This window comes from Artemia sp. Qi Xiang Cuo, chromosome 9 (assembly GCF_049724085.1).
Source record: "Artemia sp. Qi Xiang Cuo chromosome 9, ASM4972408v1, whole genome shotgun sequence".
NCBI lineage: Eukaryota > Metazoa > Arthropoda > Branchiopoda > Anostraca > Artemiidae > Artemia > Artemia sp. Qi Xiang Cuo.
The window spans coordinates 10,719,277-10,746,762 of NC_142802.1; the positions used below are offsets into that span (position 1 = coordinate 10,719,277).

Sequence of the window (27,486 nt, forward strand, 5' to 3'; positions counted from 1 at the left end):
ACAGGTTCAAAGAAATTTTAGTCCCAAGGGAATCTTACAAAATAGTTTGTGATAAAAAAAACTGGAAGAAAAAAGTGACTTGGGCCCAAATTCACCAAAACTAAAAATAGAATTCTTATGAAAATTGCTACACTGGAAGTATCGGCTTTGTATGCTGATTCTATGTATATAAAATTATTTGTTACCAACCCAAAACCAACAATCTGAGAAAATTTGCCTGATTTTTGAAAAAAGGGAAACCACCCCCAAAAAAGCAAGCGATCCTACTGAAAATTCCTTTATTAGATACATCATATCAGAGAACCCTTCCGTAGAGGTTTCAAGCTCCAATCTTCAAAATGCAAAATGTCGCTTTTTTTTCAGAAGAAACATCGTCGATGCATGTTAGTTTGTTTTGTTTTCCAGGGGGTGATTCGTCACAAGAGAACCTTATCATATAGTCTGTGATAAAACACTGGAAGTAAAAAGTAATTTGGGCCAATATTCACCAAAACTAAAAATATAATTCTCATGAAAATTGCTTTATATACTGATTCTAAATATATAAAATTCTTTCAGTTTATTGTCACCAACCCAAAACCAAAAATCTGAGAAAATTCACCTGATTTTTAAAAAGGGGGAAACACCCCCAAAAATGCAAGCGATCTTATCGCAAATTCCGTTATTAGATACATCATATCAGAGAACCCTACCGTGGAGCTTTCAAGGTACTATCTTCAAAATGTGGAATTTCGCATTTTTTTTTTTCAGAAGGAACATCGTTGATGCATGTTAGATCGTTTTGTTTTTCCCGTGGGTTGATTTTATCAAACCGAAGGTCCTAGATAATTGGAAGGGCGCTCATTCAAACGTAAATTTAAGTCTATTTTTTAAGTGACCATACAGATTGGGCCAGAGGAAAGTCGAGTTTTCTGGCATTTAAGGCACCAAGCTACGACTTCACCCCAAAGAGGACGAATTTGCAATCAATTTAAAATCCCAAGAAGCTAATTGATTTAAATGTGTCAATAACTATATTTTAGGCCTGTTGCAAAAGAAGTAATGCCCCACGGTGACAGTACTGGATTCAACCAAGTTGACTCGCTTTATTCGTAATAAGATTAGGCTACGTCTGGTGATCTGTAATTGCGTAGTAGCTATAATGAGGGAGAGGGGAGGTCATTGTTTAGGTGGGGTAGGGTAGATTAAAGAAAAGTACATTTTAATGGACAAACTGCTTACTCTTCATGAGGCTTCAGATAACCTGTCGAAAGAGGTAGGGGGAGTAGGAATTAACTAAACTGTTTCTTTATACAGCTACAAAGTTACATTCCCATATCTACCAGGATATAGGTGGAAAGGGCAAGGCGGGCCATCAAAAGTCCCGCCATGAAATCTCTTTGGGATGGCAAATACTGCTAGAAACTTAGTTTTTAGCAATTTTAAACAGTAATAATTTTCTTTTTCTATTTATATGAAGTTCTTCTGTGCATTTAAACAAATGGATGTAATGTATTTTTCGATAAGAAAATCCCATGGTAGAGGTTATGATGGCTTCAGTTATGAAGAAGATCAAAAGCCTCACAGAATTTCTATCCATACAAACAATAATACTCCTTTTCATCCAACCGTAATTCTATAGTAGTAATATTAACAAGGGCTTTTTACCAAAATTACTATTATTCGACAAATTTTTAAGTATATTTAAATTTTATCCAAATTTAAATTGCAACTTTAAACTTAGGACGGTACTAATCAACGTTCAATTATTGAGTTACATTTTTTAAAAGCAATTAACCAGGGATTTAAGGGACCGGTACCTCAAATTACATCTTTTTAGGCCTGGGAATGATTTGGAAAACAATGAGAAGTTTATTAAAAATAGAGCTTTTCAACTGAAAGCAAGGAACAGATTTGAAACCTATTTAAACAGATTATTCTTTATATGAAGGGGGATGTCTCCTCGTTAGCTTCTTACTCTTCACTGAAATTTGGCTTTTGTCCAGACTTTTAAAGAAAATTTGCAATTGGAAAAGAAAGATTTTTCAAAGCACTAAAAACTTTTGTTGAGTGAGCAAATTGTTGAGAAGGGGACATTCCCCTTTGTATACAGAGTAATTTATATTTGTTTTAAGATTTAAACTTGTTCTTTATTTAGTTGAAAAACCTTTTCTATTTGTTTAATTACATTTCATGAAACTGTAAATTTTTACGAAAACAATACTTTTGGTAACGCAGAAAAAACGATCAATATTTCAATGATCTCTGTTTGGATTTTGATGGGTAATCAAATAGTTCGTGGTAACGAGTTGTAAGTAAGGAGCGACCCGGCTCAATAGTAACCGAAAGGCTAAAAAACGGAATTTTGATACCATTAGATATATCAAAAGAATTGGCTTATTATAATGATTCCAAATATATAAGTTGCATTAAGCTTAGTCTATACCCATCAAAAGCTACGAGCCTGAGAAAATTTATCTTATTTTCGAAAAAAGGCGGAAAGACCCATTGAAGTCATAGAATTTTAATGAAAAGTGCACCATCAGATTTAGCGTATCAAAGAATCCTATTTTAGAGTTTTCAAGCTCATATCAGCAAAAATGTGGAATTTTGTAGTTCTTTGCCAGAAGAAAGATCAATGATGCGTGTTTTTTTTTCCAAGGGTGATTTTATCGACCCAGTGGGCCTAGAACGTCGGTAGAGAGCTCATTAAAACGGAAATAAAAAGTTCTAGTGCCCTTTTTAAGTAACCAAAAAATCGGAGAGTAACTAGGGCCCCTCCTACGCCACTTTTTCCCTAAAATCGTCCGATGAAAATTTTGAGACAACCTTTCTTGTTCAGCCTAGTTGAAAGGTCCAATAACCATGTATTTGGAGATAAAATGATCCCCTATAGCCCCAGGGGCAAGGTTTTTAAGTTATAAAATTTCCCCATTGCTTAGCCTACGTATAGTATTTTTTATTGGGAAGTATGCATACATTTTTCGGTTGGGGAGGGGGGGGGAATTTTCTGCTGGGAGGATTTTGCAAGGGGAGAATATTCTATGCAAATGGAATTTCCCAGGAGGTTAATTTTTCATGGAAAATTTTACGCTTGGTGAATTTGCTAAAATTTCTATACGAAATTTCTTTATATGTCTTACTTAATCTCTACCGATTCAATTTTACGCGTGGAAATGTTAAGGGGTTTTATTCGGGGAAAATTCTCATCAAGATTGAATCGTCCAGATGATATTTCTGTGGGGAGGGGGATTTTTCCGTAGAGGAGGATCCAGGTATCTTGGCGTTATTTAAATGGCGATCAGAAAACAAATAAAAAAACAAGTTTTTTCAAATGAAAGTAAGGAGCAACATTAAAACTTAAAACGAGCAGAAATTATTGCGTTATGATGGGGTTGCCCCCTCCTCAACAGCTTGCTCTTTTCGCTAAAGTTTAAATCGTGTCCCAGTTCTTTAAAAACGACTCCTGAATACAAAAGTCGTTTAATTAGAACAATAATAAACTTTTTTAAAAGTGCCGAAAACTGTAGCGTGAAGAGCGAGGCGCTGAGCAGGGGCAACCCCCGTCACATACGCAAAAATTTCTGTTCATTTTAAGTTTTAATGTTACTCCTTATATTCAGTTGAAAAAGCTTGTTCTTTTTTTTATTTAATGAAGCTTAGATACAAATATTTTTCTAAAAGCAAGTTAAAAATTATGCCAATTAAATTTAAAATGAAAAAAAAAATGAAAAAAGTAATTAATTACAAAAAATATGTAAAACAATAGTCTACTTACAAAAACTAAGATATAAACTCTCAGCATTCAGTTCTGCTGAGCAATGCCGAAGCGTTGAACGAATATTTTTTAACATATCGACAGTTTTGAACTTGATTATCGAACACCGAAATATTTAATGGCTTTAGACTCAGTGTTTTTAAAAAGTAACGTAATGTCAAAGTAGTTTTTTCAGAGTAAAACATTAAAACTAAGCTTAAAAAAATCAAATAAAAAATTTTCATTCAATTTGTTTAATTTAATTTTTAATACAAAAAACCAATATATTTGACACCAGTAGAATTGGGTCAATTTACTCCGACGACACACATAGCCAATCATTCCGACGACACAAATAACCCATCACTTCTACGACGCATGTAGCCAATCATTCCGACAACACAAATAGCCAATCATTCTGACGACAAACTTAACCCATCATTCCAAGCGCAGAGGTAAACCATCATTCCGACAACACACATGATGTTATCTCAACTTCCGGGACGATAGGGAAATATCTGGAAGCATTATTATCTGAGTTTCGTTTGGCAAGTATGTTATGCAATAATTTAAGTAGGTTATGTAATAGTTCGACGTGACATGATGTCTAAGAAACTAAGTTTTGATATGGATTCCAATATAAAACTGGAAGAGATCTTTTTGTACTCTAATGGTATTGAGACGATTATTGATTAATGATTATGACTGCAACCGGCCAGGGACCATTTTTGTAATGCAATGGTCCTGAGCACATCTTCAGTGGGTTAAGATTAAAAAAACGTTTAACGGTGATTCCCCCAATTCTGCCGACTACACAACCAAAGTCATAGATGGCGTTATTGTTAACTATAGTTATAGTATACGATACATTTTTTAGCTTCTAAGGAGTTTTCCATTGATATAAAATTTATACTTGAAGTAGGAATCGAACGTGAGACCAATGATTTCCTATGGTAAAAGAACAACACGTTATTCGACTGAGTCAACAATTTGTTGAAAATTTTACATCCTTAGAAATAATTTCTAAGGCAAATAATGTATTGTTTCAGGGACGTTGGTAAACTGATGTTAAGCTTCACTACATCGTAACAACTTATTTGCGCAATCAATTTCTCAAACAATTACACCATATTAGGATAAACACTACATTATATTAAAAAAAAGTGAAGATGAAATATTCGAAGAAAGTATGTATACATGATAAAGTTACTGTTGCGTTGAATGCTGACAAGGATAGATATTATAAAACTGAGACAAATATTAATGGATATCATATTGGAAATGTATGTGTGTGTTGTCATGAACAGTGAGAGATTAAATTCCTTTGGAGTATCGAAAAAATTCAACATTGTTGATAGCGGATATTCGATGGTGACATTTCCAGAGAAGCTAGTGCTCAAAGATAATGCAAGTCTGAAATTAATACTTGAGGACGAGGGCCAACTTCTTTCTTATAATTCTGGTACCTTGTTACCCTTTGATAGATCCTATCTTTGTCTTTCCGGTATTAGCATTCAAATGAAAGCAAAGGGGAAAAGAAAGGCATACTGCTGCACTAGTGTAATAATGAATATCATGTCTATGTGCAAAAACTACAAAACATGTAAAAATAATGTGGTAATAGACAGTGAAATTGGAAGCAAAACAAAAATGGCATTGGCAGAAAACATAACGACGGGGCTACTGTCTATGAGCCCAATAATACCAATGATGAAATTTGTGATGGTTGTAACTGAATCCATTTTAAAACTCATGTATGACACAAATAATGGAATAACTGACATGTCAAGAGAAAACAAGTGAAGCATTTTATAGAATAAACCAAAGGCATTTTTTTATGATGATATTCTACATACCATTATTTCAATAAAAATATGTTATGCATTACTTTGTTATGTCTCCTTTAATTTTAGGATACGCTAGCAAATCAAACATTTAGAATGTTTATTAAAAATCCAGAGATGTAAGGAAAGTAACAGAGAGACAGACAAACACCCATTCAGACACACAGGCATATCGAGAGAGAGAGAGAGAAAAAAAAACCCATCTTAAACACACAGAGTCAGACAGACAAACAGACAAAGACAGACACAGAAATATGCAAACACCCGTTCAGACACGCAGGCATAGTAAGAGAGACAAGCAAACAGCCACTCGGACGCACAGGCATAGTGGGAGACAGAGACATCAAGGGCGGATCCAGGATTTTTTTTCGGGGGGGGGTTACTAATTTTTTACTCAGTTTTCGATTAATTTTGCTGATTTTTACCCAGGTTTTACTAATTTTCGACTTATTTTCGACTCGGTCAAAAATTTCGGGGGGGGGGGGTTTAAACCGAGTAACCCCCCCCCCTGGATACGGCCTTGAGAGATATACGAAAATACGAAAAACACATACGAAAACACAAAGTCGGACACACAAACAAACAAAGGCAGACATGGAAACATGCAAACACCTGCTCAGACACACAGGCTATGTGAGATAGACTTGCTAACAGCCGGTCAGACACACAGGTAAAGTGACAGAGAGAGAGAGAGAGAGAGTGAGGGAGAGAGAGAGGGGGAGGGAGAGAGAGAGAGAGAGAGAGAGAGAGAGAGAAAGAGAGAGAGAGACAGACAGGGGGAGAGAGAGAGAGAAACACCTACAAACACACAGATTCAGACACACAAACGCACAATTAACAGACACTGGCACAAGATAACACGCGCCCAGACACACAGGTACGGAGAGTCAGAGCGATATGCAAACATCAGAGAGAGTCAGAAATGTCTGACTCTGTGTGTTTGTAGGTGTTTTTGTCTCTCTCTCTCTCTCTCTCTCTCTCTCGCTCTCTCTCTCTCTCTCTCTCTCTCTCTCTTTCCTTTTACTATGCCTGTGTGTCTGAGGGGTTGTTTAATTGCCTCTTTAACTATGCTTGTGTGTTTTAGTGGATGCTTGCATGTTTCCGCATCTGTCTTTGTTTGTTCGTGCTTCTGACACTCTGTGTATGTATGTGTTTTGTCTCTCTCTCTCTCTCTCTCTCTCTCTCTCTCTCTCTCTCTCTCTCTCTCTCTCTCTCTCTCTCTCTCTCTCTCTCTCTCTCTCTTACTAAGCCTGTGTGTTAGAGCGGCTGTTTGCATGTCTCTGTCATTTTTTCTATGTGTCTGAGCGGGAGTTTGCATGTTTCCATATCTATCTTTGTTTGTTTATGTGTCCGACTCTGTTTGTTCGTATGTGTTTTTTCTCTCTCTCTCTCACTCTCTCTTATTCTTCCTCTCTCTCTCTCCGTCTCTCTTCCTCTCTCTCCTTCCCCCTCTCTCTCTCTCTCATTCTTTCTCTCTCTCCCTCTCTCTCTCTCTCTCTCCCTCTCTCTCTCTCTCTCTCACTCTCTCTCTCTCTCTCTCTCTCTCTCTCTCTCTCTCTCTCTCTCTCTCTCTCTCTCTCTCTCTCTCTCTCTCTCTCTCTCTCTCTCTCTCATTACGCCTGGGTTTCTGAGTGTTTCCATGTCTATCTTTGTGTGTTTGTGTGTCCGACTCTCTTTGTTCGTACGTGTTTTTTTCTCTTTCTCTCTCACACATTACCTGTGTGTCCGAGTTGCTGTTTCCTTGTCTCTCTCACTATGCCTGTGTGTCTAAGCGGATGTTTTCATGTTTTTGTATCTGTCTTTGTCTGTTTGTATGTCTGTCTCTGTGTGTTTGTAGGTGTTTCTCTCTCTCTCTCTCCCTTACTATGCTTGTGTGTCTGAGTGGTTGTTAACCTGTCTCTTTTTTCCTTTTCTTAAATCTCTTGGTTTTTAGTAAACATACTAAACTTTTGATTTGCTAGCGTACCCTTAAATTAATGGAAACATATCAAATTATTGTTTAAAATACTTTTATTGAAATAATGATAGTTTGAATATCATATTAAAAAAACGAACACTTTGAGTCTGTTCCAGAAAATACTTAATTGTGTTTTCTCTTGACATGTTACTTATTCCGTTTTTTGAGACATACATTAGTTCTAAGATGGATTCAGTTACAACCATCACACATTTCATCATTGGTTTTATTGGGCTCATTGACTGTATCTGTCGGTATACCATATATGATCTTTATATGATCCATATATGATCTTATTCATCTTCATAGCCCCGTTGTTATGCTTTCTGCCAATGCCATTTTTTTGCTTTCAATTTCACTGCCTATTACCACATTATTTTTACATAGTATGCAGCTTTTGCAAATAGACATGATATGCATTTTTACACTAGTGCAGCAGTATGCCTTTCTTTGCCCCTTTACTTTCAATTTAATGCTAATACTGAAAAATTGACGGTAGGATCTATCAGCAGGTAGCGTGTTACCAGAAATATAAGCAAGAAGTTGTCCCTCGTCGTCAACTATTAGTTTCAGACTTACATTATCTTTGAGCACTAGCTTCTCTGAAAAGGTCACTTTTGCATGTCCATCATCAGCAATGTTGAATTATTTCAATACTCTAAAGGAATTTAATCGCTCACAGTCATGACAACGCACGCACATTTCTAATATGATCTCCATTAATGCTTGTCTCATAGTTCAAACATCTATCCTTTGTGAGCATTCAACGCAACGCTGACACAACAAACCATCTACTGTTGATGCCCATCCATAGGGTACTATGGGCGGCCGCATAAAAAAATTCCAAGTTAAAAAATTTTATTAAACAAATGTTCAGAATCAAAAATTATTAAGATTCGCCCTAAGGGCTAAGCTCGCAAACTACCCGAAGGTTGTTGTTTATGTGCTTTTTAGTTTTCATATTGCTCTTCGCCGTCCCCTGAAAATCCAAATTCAAAAATATTTCACAGATTGAATTCAATAGTTCAAGAATGGCTAGTAGGGAGGGATGTTTTTTAAGCCAAAGATGATATCAGATATACAAACACATATAACATAGTGTCAATATAAATTCAACGGGTGTGGTCGGACGTATTACAATTTTTCGAGATCGAAACATGTTTCATTAACCATTAAAAGAATATGTCTGTCCCGAATGTATCTCAAATGAACGTGGCATGAATATTCCCGGAATGATGTCAGAAATGGTTACCGGAAACGTATCACTGATAATACATACCAAAAAATCCAATTGAGAAATCTATTACATAAGTAACTCGATACGATGTGGTGACGATTAATACTAGTTGGCCAACGTCCCGGAAACAATACATTGATTATTATAGAATGTATTTCAAAGAACGTAATATTTTCAATGACTTGTTGGCTCAGTCGAGTAACGTGTCGTTATTTTACCATAAAAAATCACAGGTCTCACATTCAATTCCTACATCAAACACAAATTTCATCAAATCAATGGAAAAAGGCTTAGAAGCTAAATAAAAGTACTGTTGGAAAAGAAAACATGTCACCATCCATAACTGTAGTTAACAATAACGTCATCTATGACTTTCGTTATGTAGTCGGTAGCATTGGGGGAATCACCGTTAAACCTTCCTCTTGATCTTAATCCAACAACAATGTGCTCAGGACCATTACATTACAAAAATGATACCTGGCCGGTTGCAGTCATAATCAATTATCAATAATCAATAATCAATTTTCGGCTTGATTCCATTAGAGCATAAAAAGATCTCTACCAATTGTATATTATAATCCAAATCAAAACTTAGTTTATTAGACATCCTCTCACTTCAAACTCTCTTCAATTATTGAACAAAATACTTGCCAAGCAAAACTCAGATAATAATGCTTCCAGAAATTTCCTTTTTGTCCCGAAAGTTGTAATAACATCATGTGTGTTGTCGGAGAGATGGGTTTCCTGTGCGCTTGGAATGATAGGTTATGTGTGTCGTCAGAATGATGGGATATGTCTGTCATCGGAGTAATTGACCTAATACTACTGACACCTTTATACTTCATAACTGTACAAATTAAATCATTTTCAAAGTGACAACTGGATAAATACAATCACTCCTAGAAAGAATTTATAAAACATAAAAAACGTGTCTTTTCAGGATGAAAACACAGAAATTTCCAGCATTCCATTCATTGAAAACTTTTCTGATTATACTGGCTTCATATATCTGCTTAAGGGTACTCTTGCAATGCAAGCAAAAGTTGATGGCATATTTTTAACGAAATTGCCTCTTATTAAGTTTTTGTTCCTTGTGTTTTCTGCAATAATATGAACTTTCTTGTGTACTAATAGCTGCTCTGATTACTAATCAACAAATACATATTTAGGACAACTATAAAGAGCTGATTATATGATTGAATTTTGTCAATAGTTAGGCGCTTATACTTTCGTTATTGACAAGGACAATTATTTACTTACCATTCATTACTATGAAGAATTTAATTTTTTTGTTACTCCAACCAAATCGTATAAAAAAAATAATTGTGGAAAACTGAAAAGGGGTCACTCAGTCACAATTTTGATTTTATATTTTCCATATTGAGGGTCAAAATCTATTGGCAGGCAGCCAGCAATGGGGCAACACGGATTTTTTCAATGGTTTTTCTCTATTCTGCTCTCTTTCCTTTGGTTTCCTTATTATTTTATAGTCCCAAATTTCTAGAGGGCCATGGCCCCCCTGCCACTCCTTGCGATACCCATGGCCCCCTTTCAGTGTTCTGCAATCTTTAGATCAATAAGATCAGCCCTACGATCATAGTTCTAAGGGATACAGGCAGATAGAATCCACAGACTCCTCAATCAGGCATGGCTCCATCTAGTCTCAATTGTCAGTTTTCAAAAATTTGCTTAAATATTAGTTAGGCATTTACAGATGAACGGACTTTACTCCGAGAAATTTTAATGCTTAATTTTGTTCTTTCAGTCAACAGTGACAATTCCTGGAAACCAGATTTTTGCAAAAGTTTTTGCATGAAAAAAAGATCAAGCATGTTGATTTGAAGGGGGCCGTTCGTGGTACTTGCCTCCCTGTACTTTCTTGTCCCTTTACCTCTTATATTTAAAAATTCTGTTTATTGTTTTTGTCTTTATATATTTTTTTTTATTTTAATTGAAAAATACATTTTTCTTGTGTATTTTCGTTCAAAAGAATCGGTAAAACAACAAATACAGCCCTTTGACTTTGAAAATTAAAGTTTTACCCTTCCCCCAAAATTTTCGTGGATTGAAGCCCCCATGAATAATCTCATGGGTGCTATTTGATGAAAACTAGAGTCTCAAATATAGGAATTTGTTGGAAATTTTATCTTTTTAGCAAAATTACAATTAGTTCTTATTTTGCTAAGAAACATTGTTTATTTATGTTGCGAATGCAAAAAAAAAAATATATACATATTAAAAGCAGTCATTTATGAAAGAATCACTATTTCCAAGTTCTCAAAATATGAATTATCATATGTAGTGAGATGGTATTTTGGGCAATTAGGAAAATAATTTTAACACCTAATTTGTCTAAAGTCAAAATAAAAATGTTATTATTTGTCAAAGAAAAATCGAAGAAAAAACTTCTCAAATCTTTTCGAAGAAAGTATTAAATAAGAAATAATAGTATTATTTATATTAATTTTTTTCTGAAACCATAAAGAACTAGGTCCCAAATTTTTTTTTCCGATATGTCAAAACTATCTAATATTTCAGGTTTTCTCTACCTTCTCACTTTCTATCCCCCCCCCTTCGAAGAATCAAATCTTTGTTGAGATATTCAAGAATAAACAAAATAGGCAATTCATTGTGTTGAAATCTAAGAACTTCAGTGCAAAATTAAGCGTTAATTTAACACTTAATAAATTTTAACGATTGATATTGCTTTTCTTAGTACCGAAAGCAACTATTCTTGTTAGGCAAGATTTTCACGTAAATCATGGTAGCATAATGAACCTCACATGTATTATTAAAATACCCTCATGCTAACATAGCCCCGAGTGCATTATTTAGTGCAGTTCAGAACCACCAGCATACGATGCCTCAAATTTAAGAAATTCAGTGTAAAATTAAGTTTTAGTTTAACACTTGAGAAATTTTAACCATTAATTTTGTCCTTTTAGTACCGAAAGCAACTATCCTTGGTGAGCTAGATGTTCGTTTAGATCACGGTAGTAGAATCAACCTCAAATGCGTTGTTAACATGCCCCCATGTTAATAATAACCTCGCATGCATTATCTATTACTGTACAGAACCAACAGCATACGATATTTAAAATTTTAGTGTAAAATTAAGCATTTAACACTAAAGAAATTTTAACCATTAATTTTGTTTTTTTAGTACCGAAAGCAACTATTCTTGGTGGGCCAGATGTTCATGTAGATCACGGTAGTAGAATCAACCTCACATGCATTATTCAATATAGTCCAGAACCACCAGCATACGTATTTTGGTATCACCATGATCAGGTAGGCTTAAATCCAAAAAAGTATTTTTTTTTTCGTATTCAAAAGTAAAATACGCTCTTTTATTCAGTTTTTAATTCAAGTTAACCGATATTTTGGAACTCAAGAGGAGGATGAAATACTCTTCATGAATTACAGGGCACATTTTGAACCATGATTAACTCACGTCAGTTTTAATCAGCGTTAATTTAAACTAAATTTACTTTAATATTAATTTCTTTGTCAGAATTAATTTAGAAATTCTCATTTTTGCTGTTTTTTGCTGTTTTTTTTGCTGTTTTTTTTTAGTCTGGCTGATTACTTATGAGACATTTCCATAATAACTTAGTTCTTGATCTTAATAATCCCGATGAATAACGCTACTTTTTTCATCATTTTTTTTTTTTTGCCACATTTTCCCTCGGCGAAAGACTGATATGTTGACAAATTAGCCAGAAAGATTCCATACTGATAGAGTCAAGCTATGAATACTATATTTTTTGAAGCCAATTTAATGGCCCAAACAAAATATTGAAAATAATTATACTTTGCAAATTATGCTCTCCGGTTGTTTTTTATTACTTTTTCCTATTATTCCTTTTGAACCAAAGTGATAAAAAAAAGTTTTTGGTAATGTATATTCAGGGGAAAGTTGGCCTCTTGAAGCCTTAAGTTTTAAATTTAACTATAAAACTCTTTGAATATTGAGTATTTTACGAATAGTGAAAAATATTTTTTGTGACACTGAAAATTAGCATCAACTTACTGAATTGTAAGGAAGGTGGTCAATAATTGTTGGATTTGTTAAAATATTAAATAAAAAAACAAGTTTTTTCAACTGAAGGTAAGGAGCAACATTGAAACACATAAGAAACAGAAATTATTACTTATATGAGGGGGTTTGTCTCCTAGTCAATATCTGGCTCTTTGCGCTAAAGTTCGAATTTTGTTCCAATTCTTTAAGAATGACCTCTGAATCACAAAGACCGTGTGATTAGAATAGAGAGCTCTTTTGAAAGTTCAAAAAAAAACTTTAGTATAAAGAGTGAGGTATTGACGAGGGGGCAAACCCCCTCATATACGTAATAATTTCTGTTCGTTATAAGTTTTAATGTTGCTCATTGCTTTCAGTTGCAAAAAAATGGTTTTCTTTATTTAGTTTCTGATCGTTTTTTAAATAATACTGAGAAATTTAGTGCCCCCTTCATAGAAAATTCTCTTTCCAATGAAAATTTCCTCCATAGATTGATCGTCCCGCGTAACCCCCTCCCCTGCCCTCCCCCAAAAAAATCCCTCCAGAAACCGTCTGTATACCGTCCGAAACCGTCCAAATAACCAATACTATATGTATTAATTAAAAAAAAAACTTTCCGACAAAGAAGTTCTCTAAAAAAAAGAAGCAAAGAAGTAAAGGCCATATTAAACTTAAGATCAGAAGAAATAGAAACCTAGAATAATTCAAACTCAAAACAAGCAGAAATTACTATTAAAGAATAAATGAAACCCAAAACGAGCAGAAATTAAATAAACAATCATAGCAAAAAAATATACGACAGGTACTAATATAAATGAATAAATAAATCTGGAAACAAGTAAAGCTTAAATTGAATATCATGGGCGCCCATAGGCTGAATTTTAGGGGGGGCTTACCTGGTCTAATATGGACATCCAATGCTGCCTGTCACTGGGCCCTGGTGGTTGTATTGACCCCGGAATTTTTCTTATCTGACCTCTGAACTATTTTTAACGAAATGGCCATCTCAAAATTTTTATCGGATGGGTTAGTGAAAAAAAGGCTAAGGGGGGGGAGGGGTAGTTAACCTCGGATCTCTTTTAACTCTTACAAATTGAACTATAACTTTCAATTTCCAATCAAATGAGCCCTCTCTGAAGTTTATACGAGTATTCCTTTGATAAGAACAATATATACCCCCAGTCCATAACTTACAACACCTGCACCCGGGCCCTGGGGGTTGTGTCGACACCTGAGTTTTTATTATCTGACCTTTGAACTAATTTTAACAAAAGGGCTATCTCAAAACTTTTATCAGATGCATTTGGGGAAAAAAAGGCGTGTGGGGGCTAGTTGCCCCACAATGTCTTTTGACTCTCAAAAACTGAACTAGGACTTTCCACTTAGATGATGTGAGCCCTCTCTGAAGTTTATACGAGCATCCTCTCCATAAGAATCATATATGCCCCCAGGGCATAACTTACAACGCCTGTCCCGGGCCCTGGGGTGCTGTGTCGACCCCGGAGTTTTTGTTATATGATCTTTGAATTATTTTTAACAAAATGGCCATCTCAAAGTTCTTATGGGATGGGCTTGAGGAAAAGGGTGTGGAGGGGGGGCTAGCAGCCCTCCGTTCTAAATTGACTCTTATAAAGTGTACTATTACTTTTTTATTCCAATCAAATGAGCCCTCTCTGAAGTTTATACGAACGTCCCTTCCATAAGAACCATATATGCCCCCGGGGCCTAACTTACAACGCCTGCCCCTGGGCCCTAGGGGTTGTGTCGACACCGGAGTTATATCTAAAAATATTTATCGAATGCATTTGGTAAGAAAAAGGGCGTGGGGGTAGTTGCCCTCATATCACTTTTGACTCTTAAAAAGGGCACTAGAACTTCCGATTTCCAATCGAATTAGCTCCTTCCAAAGTCTATGTGACGACTACTTCCATAAGAATTGCCTCTGGGAAAAAAAAACTAATATAACATTAGAGCCGTATGGTCTTTACTATTGGGCCTCTGAAACAAAGGGCAAAGTTCATAACTTGCAGCCTTCCCCCGGGGACTGTGCGGGTTAAGTCATCCTCAAAGACATAGTTATTAGAATTTCGACTGTTTTGAATAAAATAGCTATCTCAAAATTTTGGTTGGGTGACTTTTAGAAAAAAATTAACGCGGGAGGGGGTCTAGTGGCCCTCCAATTTTGTTGGTCATTTAAAAAAGGGCACTAGAACTTTTAATTTCTTTTCGTATGAGCCCTCCCGCAAAATTCCAGGACCATCGGATTGATACGATCACCCCTGGGAAAAACAAAAAACAAACGAAAAACAAATAACACCTATCGGTGATCTTTCTTCTGACAAAAAAAAAATACAAAATTCAACGCAGATACGGGTTTAAAACATCTACATTGGGGTTTTCTGACACGCTAAATCTGATGGTCTACTTTTCATTAATCTATCACTTTTAGGGGGTGTTTCCCCTTTTTTTGAAAATAAGGTATATTTTTTCAGGCTCGTAACTTTTGATGGTTAAGACTAAACTTAATTAAATCTATGTATTTGAAATCAGCATAAAAATCCAATTCTTTTGATGTATCTATCAGAGGTACCAAAATTTTTTAGAGTTTCGGTTACTATTGAGCCGGGTCGCTCCTTTCTTATAGTTCGTTACCACGAACTGTTTGAAAGATACAAAAAATGTTTTTATCAAAATCTACGTTTCCCACTTTTAAATTTTTAATAAGGATACAATTTTTTTTTCAAAATCTAAAGATAGGCCTAGGGCCTACCACTCAAATAAATTTACGTAAGAAGGATTTGTCGGGAGTTATCTTTTTAAAGATATTTTCAATATGAAATTGTTTCTAATTGTCAAGTCTGAAGCTAAGAAGACTTATTTATCCAGAAGCTAGCAGACAAAGTGAATTTTTTTTCAGTAACAAATGAACTGTTTTGGCGAGTGTTCAAAATTTCGAAGTCAAAACGAAAACGTATCTGCTTAATCCTACAAAATTCAATTGTCACTTATTTAGTGTTGTTATTTTTTTGGGACCTACAGAAAAAAGAGTATGGTCAAACATTTGGTTCATTTGATAAAATGAACTTTTGACCCACTTAAAGGATGAAAAGCTAAATCAGTGGGGTGGTGCTCCCTTCTTTTGTTGTCACCAAGTTAAGTTAGTCTATTTTCACATTTTAAGATTTTGGCGGGCGTTTATAATTCTGTTTCAAGCTAATTTTTTCAAGTGCATTTGAACATAGAGACGGTACATCCTAGCAATGACCCAATTGTAACGAATGCTGATTTTGATTTTTACCTCTGAAAAAATTAAATAAAAAAAACAAGTTTTTTTAACTGAAAGTAAGGAACGACGTTAAAACTTAAAACGAACAGAAATTATTACGTATATGAAAGGGGCTTTGCCCTCCTCAACGCCTCGCTCTTTACGCTAAAGTTTTTTATTTTTTAAAAAAAATAAAGTTGTGAGAAAGTCAAACTTTAGCGTAAAGAGCGAGGCGTTGAGGAGGGCAGAGTCCCTTTCATATACGGAATAATTTCTGTTTGTTTTAAGTTCTAACGTCGTTCCTTACTTTCAGTTAAAAAAACTTTTTTTAATTAATTTTTGAACGTTATTGAATTATGGCAGGTTTTGATTTTGACTCAGCGTACATGAATAATTAAAAAAAAATTTGCATATTAATTTTAATTTTTTTTGGTTAAATGGCTTTCTCGAAACTTGTGTAATTTTATTTATGAACGTTTTTATTAGTAATAAATATACGTAACTTACAAATTAAATTACGTAACGAACTTCTATATTCAGGGGTTTTTAATATGTATATTAGAGGGTTCGCCATCTAGTCAATACCTTGCTCTTTAAGCTAAAGTTCGAATTTTGTTCCAATTATTTTAAAACGACCCCTTAATGACAAATGCCGTCAATTAGAATAAATAGCTCTTATGAACGTACTAAAAAATCTTTGGCTTAAAGAGCAAGATATTGATTATAAGTTGAACCCAATCATATACTTAATATTTTCTGTTTGTTTTAAGTTTTGATGTTGCTCCTTACTTTCAGTGGAAAAACTTGTTTTTTTTTTAAATTTAATTTCTGATCTTTTTATTTAATAATGCTGGGATATCCGGCGCCCCCTTCATAGCAATGTCCCTTCCCCCATGGAAACTTCCTTCATGGAAAGATCCTCCCATATAACCCTCGACCCCCCCCCCACCTACCATAAAAAATCCCCCCTGAAACGTCTGTATACTTCCCAATAATGGGTAAAGTTCATAACTTTCAGCCCTCCCCCCGGGGACTTCGGGGGATTAAGTCATCCTAAAAGACATAGCTATCATATTTTCGACCATGCTGAACAAAATTGCTATCTCAAAATTTTGATCGGGTGACTTTGGGAAAAAAATGAGCGTGGGAGGGGGCCTAGTTGCCCTCCATTTTTTTGTCACTTAAAAAGGGCACTAGAACTTTTAATTTCCGTTCCAATGAGCCCTCCCACGATATTCTAGGACCACTGGGTCTATACGATAACCCCTGGGGAAAAAAAAAAAAAATAAATAAAATAAACACGCATCCGTGATCTTTCTTCTGGCAAAAAATACAAAATTCCACATTTTTGTAGATAGGTGCTTGAAACCCAAACATTAGGTTTATCTTGTACACTGAATCTGATAGTTTAATTTTCACTGAGGTTTTATCAATTTTAGATGTTCTTTCCCCCTTTTTTTCGAGAATCAGCCAAATTTTCTAAGGCGTGTAACGTTTGATAGGTAAGACTAAACTTGATGAAACTTATATATTTTAAATCAAAATTAAAATCTGATTCTTTTAATGTATCTATTTGTATCAAAATTCCGTTTTTTAGAGTTTCGGTTACCATTGAGCTGGGTCACTCCTTACTTACAGTCCGTTACCACGAACTGTTTGATTTATTTGGCTTTTTTCCACCACACGTCTGAAATATTTTCATCTTTTTAGATCGCCATAAATCTTTTCTAATAATATTCATTTATATAATCTCTGAAATTCTCAATATACTTATCCCATCTTTAAATTTTGAAATTCACGTTTTAAGCTAAATAGCTTAAATTCTAAGAAATAAAAAACCCTAAAATCTAAGAAATTTAAAGACCAACTAACGAAATGTAATTACCCCAAAGTTATTCCTAAGGATCGCCTCCATAGAAATAAAGGAATGGCTCATAGGTGCGGCTCTTCGATTCCAAGAAATGATAGTTTCAAGTTAAAATACTTATTTAATCATTATAAATGGGAATATTGCTTCTGGGAAGATCGGGATTACTTAGCTAGTTAAGATCAAAAAGGTAAAACAAAGTCAATTTTTTTCAAACTATACAATAGAGTTTTTTTTTACAGAAAAAAAAAACTCTGGAAAACCCTAACAGGTTTAATGGCTTTAGTTATGCAGTCATATATATTCCAGCTTATTGTATTTTTATAATTTACTATGATATCCTAGCTTGGATATCCTATGACCTCCAAACTAGTTGGATATACTATGATATCCTAACTTTATCATAGAATAATTCAGACAATTTGAATTATTGCTAATCCATTTTAAAAACTATACAATATATTTAAGATACTTGTTATTTAAAGTCCTAACTGTTACAAAAGATTAACAAAAGAAGGAAATTTCGTGTGTAAGCAATCTTATAATATATTTTTTGATTTTGAGAAATCCAAATACCAAACATTTGGAGTTTTCTTAGGTGGTGTTCTAATTTAACCTGGTCGGGGCCTAAAAGAGAACCCATCTATGGGTTGATATTGTTTACCTTTATGCTGCTGCGATTCTTTAAAGGGGTATTTCCAGTGGCGCATAATTTTTGACATCAGAAGCTCTCTATGGATTGGAAAAACTTTACTTGAGCTTTACTGTTATTAGAGTTTTTCTATGATAGTGCCTTTTTTCGTCTTTTTATGCTAAAATCCTAATTTTGTTGTTGTTTGTGAGTTTTTAAAGATTCTTTTCAGTTTCATCGTCAATATCTCCAAAAACAACCAATAAATAAATAAATAAAGAGCTCTTCAGCTAGTACAAGGGTATTGAAATGAATATTTGCGCTGTCTTAATAATCCTCATTTTTTATAAATAAAAAATGCAACGTTTCAAAGTCATTAAAGAAATAATTATTTATTATAAGAAATGATTTGTTGGTTTAGGTGCTTCATTAACGCATCGGTTGGGAAACAATTGGTATTTCCTTTTCTTATAGTCATTCCAGTTTTTAACGTAAATAATTGTAGGTTAAAGTTTCCTAGTTCAAAATTGCCCATATGGCCAACAGAAATATTGCTAAAAACGTTCTTTTCAAAACTGGTAGCTAAATCAGGATAATAGATGGCACTAGAATCGATTCATTACAATGCAGAAACATTAATATAATATCAAATTGCATTGAGGATCACGATCAAAGCTAAGCATAAAATATTAAAACGGGGTTATTAAATTATTGATTCTTATTGATTGTTTGCAACAGCAATCTAAGCTCAATTTGCAATAGAGACTAAGTTAAGTTAAATAAAAAAAAAGTTTAGAATCATTGATTTTAATTACTTAAACTTAAAACTTTTTTTGCATGCAGACAATAATCTGCGTAGCGCAGGTACCAATCTCTTGATTTTATGCCTTAAGCTGGGAGTGATATGCATGGTTGGGGACAAATCCTCCGACTCATCTCGTGTTTTCCCCCAGAATTCTCCAAGTACCCATCTGGAACTGGGTCGACTCTGGCTGAGCATACCGAGTTCAAAACTAAATAATCAGCAATTTTACTTACAGCAAATGAAAATTCTAAACAACTATTTACGATAATTTACTGAAGTCAGATAAATTAAGGTTCATTTCTGCCACTGCGTTTGACCTCTGCCCATTTGTTAATTCAAATAAAGCTAATTAGTTCAAAAGGTATTTCTTAAAAATACAAATTAGAGCAAAATGTAACTTGTGATTTTCAACCCCAACCATTTCTAAGATAAGTGTTTTTTCTAAAACAGCACCTCTGTTTTCAGAATGTTCGGTGAAATGTTGTTCAAAATGTTGCATATATGTAATATTTTAACCAAAACGTTTACATAATTCTACTTTTAATTGCTAGTAAGAAAAACCAAGAGCGAAAAGGCTACAGATAAAACGGTTATTCAGGTTCTACCTCCGATAAAACACGAGGTTTGAAATGTGAAAAAGCATTTTTAAACACCACAAACAAAAAAAGCTTCTAATCAGCTCCATAGTTTTCTTTTCCCCTTTTTTGAAAATCGGCGAATTTTGTTTCCACTTCAAAACGTAATGAAACAGCTCATAGCATTAATTATTACTGAGTCTCAATCTGAAACGTCCAGGAAATAGGTTTATGTGTACATGCTAGAATCAAAATATCCAAATTTCATTTGACACGGGTCATATATTGCTCTTTAGAAGGTTGTAACTGCCATGACATTCGTGATAGATTGGTCAAAATAGCTTCATAGTTTAGGCTCAAATTATATTTCAAAATAAACCTCTGCCCATTACACAGATCAAGATCAAACTAAAGATTGATGCACAATTTCAAAAGAGCTAAAATTTATGTAGAACGAAATGATTCCCAAGCGAAAGGTGACTTTAATAATTATTTTGCACTCTAGAAATTGATAGTCATTCTAGAGCCTTTAAAAAATCTTTTAATACAAAGAGTGCAGGGGGTTTAATGGCCTTTAGACTAAGCTTCTCAGCTCATAAGTGTTTTAATATATTAAGTAGTAAAGGGATAAGACGATGTAAAAGGTAGAAGGGGATTAAGTGATGAAAGGAAATAGCACAAAGAGGGAGATAACAAAAGGGGGAGGGAAGGGGGGATAAGAATAGACAGACAACGTAGAAACGACAAAACAATATAAGGAAACTTATCTTGTAATTCCATTAGGGGAGAAACTGATTGATTCCCATTCCCTTTTTCTACGAGACTAAAAATGAATATCAAAAGAGCTTCTAAAACCGTCCAGTACCACATGTGTGGTGCGAATCCTTTGTGGATAGGAAATTTTTTTTTATCAATCGTCATGACGGCGTTTAATAAAGAAAAAAAATGATTCAGATAATGACCATGAAACTATTTTTTCTTGTTTGGTTTAAACATCAGCAGGATATGTCAGACTGAAGAAACGATTCTATTTACAATATATTTACCGACATTTTTTTTTATCCCGCATCTGTGTTCTTTATAGGAATTATGTACTTTATTTAGATAATACTTTTTTTTTATCGAATATGACTTTTGTCAACTGGAAAAAGTAACTTCTGGAACTTTTAAACAACAATAAAAATTACTTTCTGTTTCTATCTAAAGGAAATGAGCTTGATGTCTTTTTAATTATCTCTTTAGCTTCCAGCTGCTCATGACTTAAAGAATACTCTAATTTGAAAACTAAACTTAAAAGCCAGCCCACTTGAAGAGCTTGTTACGAGCATATTAAAAATATACAGCAAAAATAGACAAATAATTTGCGATATTTTAATTGAACACTGTTTATGCATCAGTATAGAATAATCTATAAAAATATACAACTTATTCTATAATTAGAAGGACAATTGCAGATGTCAATTTACATGACCACACATGCATGCGTACAAAGTGCCTTTAAAGCACCTCATAGTTTCCAGATTTATAAAGTTTTTCATATTATTAATTAAAAAAAGTTTTTCCACAAAATAAGTTTTTCAAAATAAGTAAAGAACTCCATTAAACAAAAAATGAACAAAAATAGAATCAAATAATCTACCAAGTATACAGTAGATTGTACATATGGAATTCCATCGCGCCCCTAGGAATCTCCATGTTATTCTATCGCGCCTCTACACCTTTTCAAAGAGATTCAGAACTCCCTCACATGGCCTTACATTTCTATAGAAGCTATAGGAATTACCATGCTATTCTATGTTCCTTCCATTGTTATTCTATGGGACCTCTACACGTGATTAAACACGTTATGAAACTATCTGCTATTTGCTTATTTCCCATTGGTACCATTCCAAACGAGTGGGGATTCCCCGCCTGGTCCTAAACATTGCAACAAAGATAACAGTATGAACGGGGGATTCCCCGCACAAATTTGTTTCAACTCCAAGTTTTTCAACCAGACTGGTTATTAGGAAAGGTTTTTTAGGGAAAGCTGTCAATCACCCATGTGTTATCCACAGTTCCATTTTTGAAGTCTGTGGAAACAGTTTGACGTGTTCGGTGAGATTACGTTCCTTGGTGTTTGATAGACATTTGCAAAAAAGGGGTAATTAGTGATTGGATAATTTTTTAATGTGAAATCTCTGAATAAAATATTTTTGGAACATGTACTTGACGATGGATAAAAGGGTTCAGGTGATTAGCAATTACGAGCAAGGATCCCCCCACTGGTTCCTGGCAGTAGGCTGAGCATATCCAACTGATGTACTGTGGGTTAGGTATCATGATTAAAGACACTTTTACAACCATAATTCATTGATTTACATTTGATATAAAGGGGTCATTAGTGATAGGATTATTTTTTAACCTGAAGGGTCAATTTTGAAGGAAAAATCAAAAATGCTCAGAACAGAAAATAAATAGGATCTGCCCCAAGGAGAAGTCTCAGAGGCCCCTCCTTCCCCCATTTCTGAGGGCAGGGAAGGGGGGGGGTCAATTTTGGAGGAAAAATCAAAAATACTCAGAATCGAAAATAAACGGGATCTGCCACAAGGGCAAGGCTCAGAGGCCCTTCGTTCCCCCATTTCTGAGGGCAGGGGGGGGGGAGGGGGTCAATTTTGGAGGCAAAACCAAAAATACTTAGAATCAAAAATAAATGGGATCCGCCTCAAGGGGAAGGCTCAGAGGCCCTTCATTCCCCCATTTCTGAGGGCAGGTAAGGGGGAGGGGCAATTTTGGAGGGAAAACTAAAAATGCTCAGAATCGAAAATAAATGGGATCTGCCTCAAAGGCAAGGCTCAGAGGCCCCTCCTTCCCCCATTTCTGAGGGCAGGGGAGTGGGGGAGGGGTCAATTTTGGAGGGAAAACCAAAAATACTCAGAATCGAAAATAAATGGGATCTGACTCAAGGGCAAGGCTCAGAGGCCCCTCCGTCCTCCATTTCTGAGGGCAGGGGAGGGGGGGGGTGAATTTTGGAGGGGAAACAAAAATGCTCAGAAACGAAGATAATTTCCGTTCATCTTAGTTTTTAACGATGCTCCTTATTTCTAGTTGAAAATGCTTATTTTTTAATTTAATTGGGAATGAAAAGTCAAACTCTAACTTAAAGAACAAGGTATTTTGGAGGGGGTATCTGATGAAATAATTTAGGTCGTATGATCAATTTAATTTATTTTTTAAATTCAATAGTTTTTCAGTAAGGACACTCGATATCCTAAAAGTGCCTGATTAAAACTTTTACCTTGAGCATCGATGTTGTTAGCAGAATTTCAAAAAGGATCGTTTATGAGGGCTGGCGTATCTGATGAAATAATTTGTTTCGTATGATCAATTTAATTTATTTTTTAATTCAGTAGTTTTTCAGTAAGGACACTCGATATTCTAAAAGTGTTTGATTCAAACTTTTACCTTGAGCATCGTTGTTGTTAGCAGAATTTTAAAAAAGGATCGTATATGAGGGCTGGCGTTTCTGATGAGATAATTTAGGTCGTATGATCAATTTAATTTTTTGTTTAATTCAGTAGTTTTTCAGTAAGGACACTCGATATCCTAAAAGTGTTTGATTCAAACTTTTACCTTGAGCATCTATGCTGTTAGCAGAATTTCAAAAAAGGATCGTTTATGAGTGCTGGCATATCTGATGAAATAATTTAGGTCGTATGATCAATTTAATTTTTTTTTAATTCAGTAGTTTTTCAGTAAGGACACTCGATATCCTAAAAGTGTTTGATTCAAACTTTTACCTTGAGCATCTATGTTGTTAGCAGAATTTCAAAAAGGATCGTTTATGAGTGCGGGCGTATCTGATGAAATAATTTAGGTCGTATGATCAATTTAATTTATTTTTTAATTCAGTAGTTTTTTTCAGTAAGGACACTTGATATCCTAAAAGTGTTTGATTCAAACTTTTACCTTTAGAATCGATGTTGTTGGGTCCCAGTTCACCAGCCTGAATGGTGGAAATCCACTAGCTCAGTATTGGGGTCTTAGTCCAGCAGCCTGACTGGTGGAAATCTAATAGCTCAGTATTGGGGTCTAAGTCCACCAGCCTGAATGGTTGAAATTCACAAGCTCAAAATTGGGGTCTCAGTCGAGCAGCCTGAATGGTGGATATCCACTAGCTCAGAATTGGGGTCTTAGTCCACCAGCCTGAATTGTTGACATTCACTAGCAGAGAATTGGGGTCTTAGTCAGTGTCCAGATTGGAGCGTTGGAGTCCAACTATCTGGGCTTTATTTGTCAAGGGCTGATTGCTAAGCGATGGACTTGAACTCGATTGGGACCCCATTGTGAAAATGGAAAACAAAAAACAAAAATATATTGTTGGTATGAGTGCAGAGTATGGCATGGTTACCGCTAGGGCAACAGTCTAACCGTTGACGGTTTTAGGTATCCGTGAATAAGTTCTAAGGCTAGAGTGGAAGTTGGGACAAATTTTTGGAGGTGCCCACCTCATCTGCCTAGAGTCTCAGGCAAGTGACCCTAAATTTTAAAAAGTGGAAATTGGCTCAGATTTTCTAAACTGAGATGAGACAATGAATAGATACTATTGGGAAAGTGATTGGAGACGCTGGGCATCCGTGAACAAGTGCTAAATTGAGAGAGGAATTTGGGACAATATTTGGGGGTGCCCACCCACCCAGAGTCTCCGGCAGGTGACCCAAAAATTTAAAAAACACACAGAGACGACAGACACAAAGAGACTTATCACACACAGAGAGGACAAACACACAGAAACGACACATAGAGACGACACATGCACAGAGACGATACACACACACAGACTCAACACACACAGAGAGACGAGACAAACACACAGAAATGACAAACACACATAGATACGACACACACAAAGAGACGTCACACACACACAGATACGAAACACACATAGAGACGACACACACATAGAGACAACAAACACGCACAGAGACAACATCCACACAGAGACGACACACTCAAAGTGACGACTTACACATAGAGATGACACACACACACACAGACGACAAACACACAGAGACGACACACATAGAGAGACGACACGCGCACAGAGACGACAAACACACAGAGACAACACACACACACACACAGATACGAAACACACAAAGAGACGACACACGCACAGAGAGGACAAACACACAGAAACGACATACACACACAGCGACGACACACACATAGAGACAACACAGACATAGAGATGACAGACGCACAGATACGAAACACACACAGAGACGACACACGCACACAGAGTCCACTCACACACAGAGAGGACAAACACACAGAGACGACAGACACAAAGAGACGAATCACAAACAAAGAGGACAAACACACAGAAACGAAACTTAGAGACGACACATGCACAGAGACGATACACACACACAGAGTCAACACAAACAGAGAGACGAGATACACACACAAAAATTACAAACACACATAGAGACGACACACATAAAGAGACGTCACACACACACAGATACGAAACACACGTAGAGACGACACACACATAGAGACAACACACACACAGAGACAACATCCACTCAGAGACGACACACACACACACAGAGACGACACAGAAACAGAGACGGCAAACTCAAAGTGAAGACTTACACATAGAGACGACAATCACACAGAAACGACACACACACACACACAGACTTTAGGATATCACACACTTTTAGGATATCGAGTGTCCTTACTGAAAAACTACAGAATTAAAAAATAAATTAAATTGATCATACGAACCAAATTATTTCATCAGATACGCAAGCCCTCATAAACGATCCTTTTTGAAATTTTGCTAACAACATCGATGCTCAAGGTAAAAGTTTTAATCAGACACTTTTAGGATATTGAGTGTCCTTACTGAAAAACTATTGAATTTAAAAAAAAAATTAAATTGATCATACGACCTAAATTATTTCATCAGATACCCCCTCCAAAATACCTTGTTCTTTATGTTAGAGTTTGACTTCTCATTCCCAATTAAATTAAAAAATAAGCAGTTTCAACTAGAAATAAGGAGCATCGTTAAAAACTAAGATGAATGGAAATTATCTTCGATTCTGACCATTTTTGTTTCCCCTCCAAAATTGACCCCCCCCCCTCCCCTGACCTCAAAAATGGAGGAAGGAGGGGCCTCTGAGCCTTGCCCTTGAGTCAGATCCAATTTTTTTTCGATTCTGAGTATTTTTTTTTTTCCCACCAAAATTGACCCCCCCCCCTCCCCTGCCCTCAGAAATGGAGGTAGGATGGGCCTCGGAGCCTTGTCCTTTAGGCAGATACCATTTATTTTCGATTCTGATTATTTTTTGTTTTCTCTTCAAAATTGACCCCCCCCCTCCCCTGCCCTCAGAAATTGGGGAACGATGGGCCTCTGAGCCATCCCCACGAGTCAGGTCCCGTTTATTTTCGATTCTGATTATTTTTTGTTTTCCCTCCAAAATTGACCCTCTCCCCCTCCCCTGCCCTCAGAAATAGGGGAACGAAGGGCCTCTGAGCCTTGCCCTTGTGGCAGATCCCGTTTATTTTAGATTCTGAGTATTTTTGGTTTTCCCTCCAAATTTGACCCCCCCCTCCCCTGCCCTCAGAAATGGGAGAACGAAGGGCCTCTGAGCCTTCCCCTTGAGGCAGATCCCGTTTATTTTTGATTCTGAGTATTTTGGTTTTCCCTCCAAAATTGACCCTTCACGTTAAAAAATTATCCAGTCACTAATTACCCCTTTTTTGCAAATGTCAATCAATGAATTCCGATTGTAAAAGCGTGTTTAATCATGTTACCTAACCCACAGTACAGCAATTTGATATGCGTAGCCTACTGCCAGGAACCAGTGGGGGGATCCTTGCTCGTAATTGCTAATCACCTTAACCCTTTTATCCATCGTCAAGTACATGCTCCAAAAATATTTTATTCAGATTTTTCACATTAAAAAATTATCCAATCACTAATTACCCCTTTTTTGCAAATGTCTATCAAACACCAAGGAACGTAATCTCACCGAAAACGTCAAACTGTTTCCACAGACTTCAAAAATGGAACTGTGGATAACACATGGGTGATTGACAGCTTTCCCTAAAAAACCTTTCCTAATAACCAGTCTGGTTGAAAAACTTGGAGTTGAAACAAATTTGTGCGGGGAATCCCCCGTTCATACTGTTATCTTTTTTGCAATGTTTAGAAACAGGCGGGGAATCCCCACTCGTTTGGACTGGTACCAAAGGGACATAAGCAAATAGCACATAGTTTCATAACGTGTTTAATCACGTGTAGAGGTCCCATAGAATAACAATGGAAGGAACATAGAATAGCATGGTAATTCGTATAGCTTCTATAGAAATGTAAGGCCATGTGAGGGAGTTCTGAATCTCTTTGAAAAGGTGTAGAGGTGCGATAGAATAACATGGAGATTCCTAGGGGCGCGATGGAATTCCTTATGTACAATCTACTGTATACAACTAAAAGAAAGAATGTAATCTGTACTTTACTGAAAACAATTCAATTTGCATTGTCAGTTTAGC

General features: G+C 35.6%; 1 protein-coding gene across 6 annotated transcripts in view; it reads left to right on the plus strand.

Moving 5' to 3' along the window:
• The window catches only part of LOC148948301 (zwei Ig domain protein zig-8-like), a 579,089-nt gene that overhangs the window by 355,799 nt on the left and 195,804 nt on the right, over positions 1–27,486 (plus strand). For all 6 annotated transcript variants that reach the window (XM_089093876.1, XM_089093881.1, XM_089093877.1 and 3 more), the window contains one exon: positions 11,938–12,065. In XM_089093876.1, the coding sequence (XP_088950002.1) occupies positions 11,938–12,065 (128 nt within the window). The remainder of the gene's footprint in view (positions 1–11,937; positions 12,066–27,486) is intronic.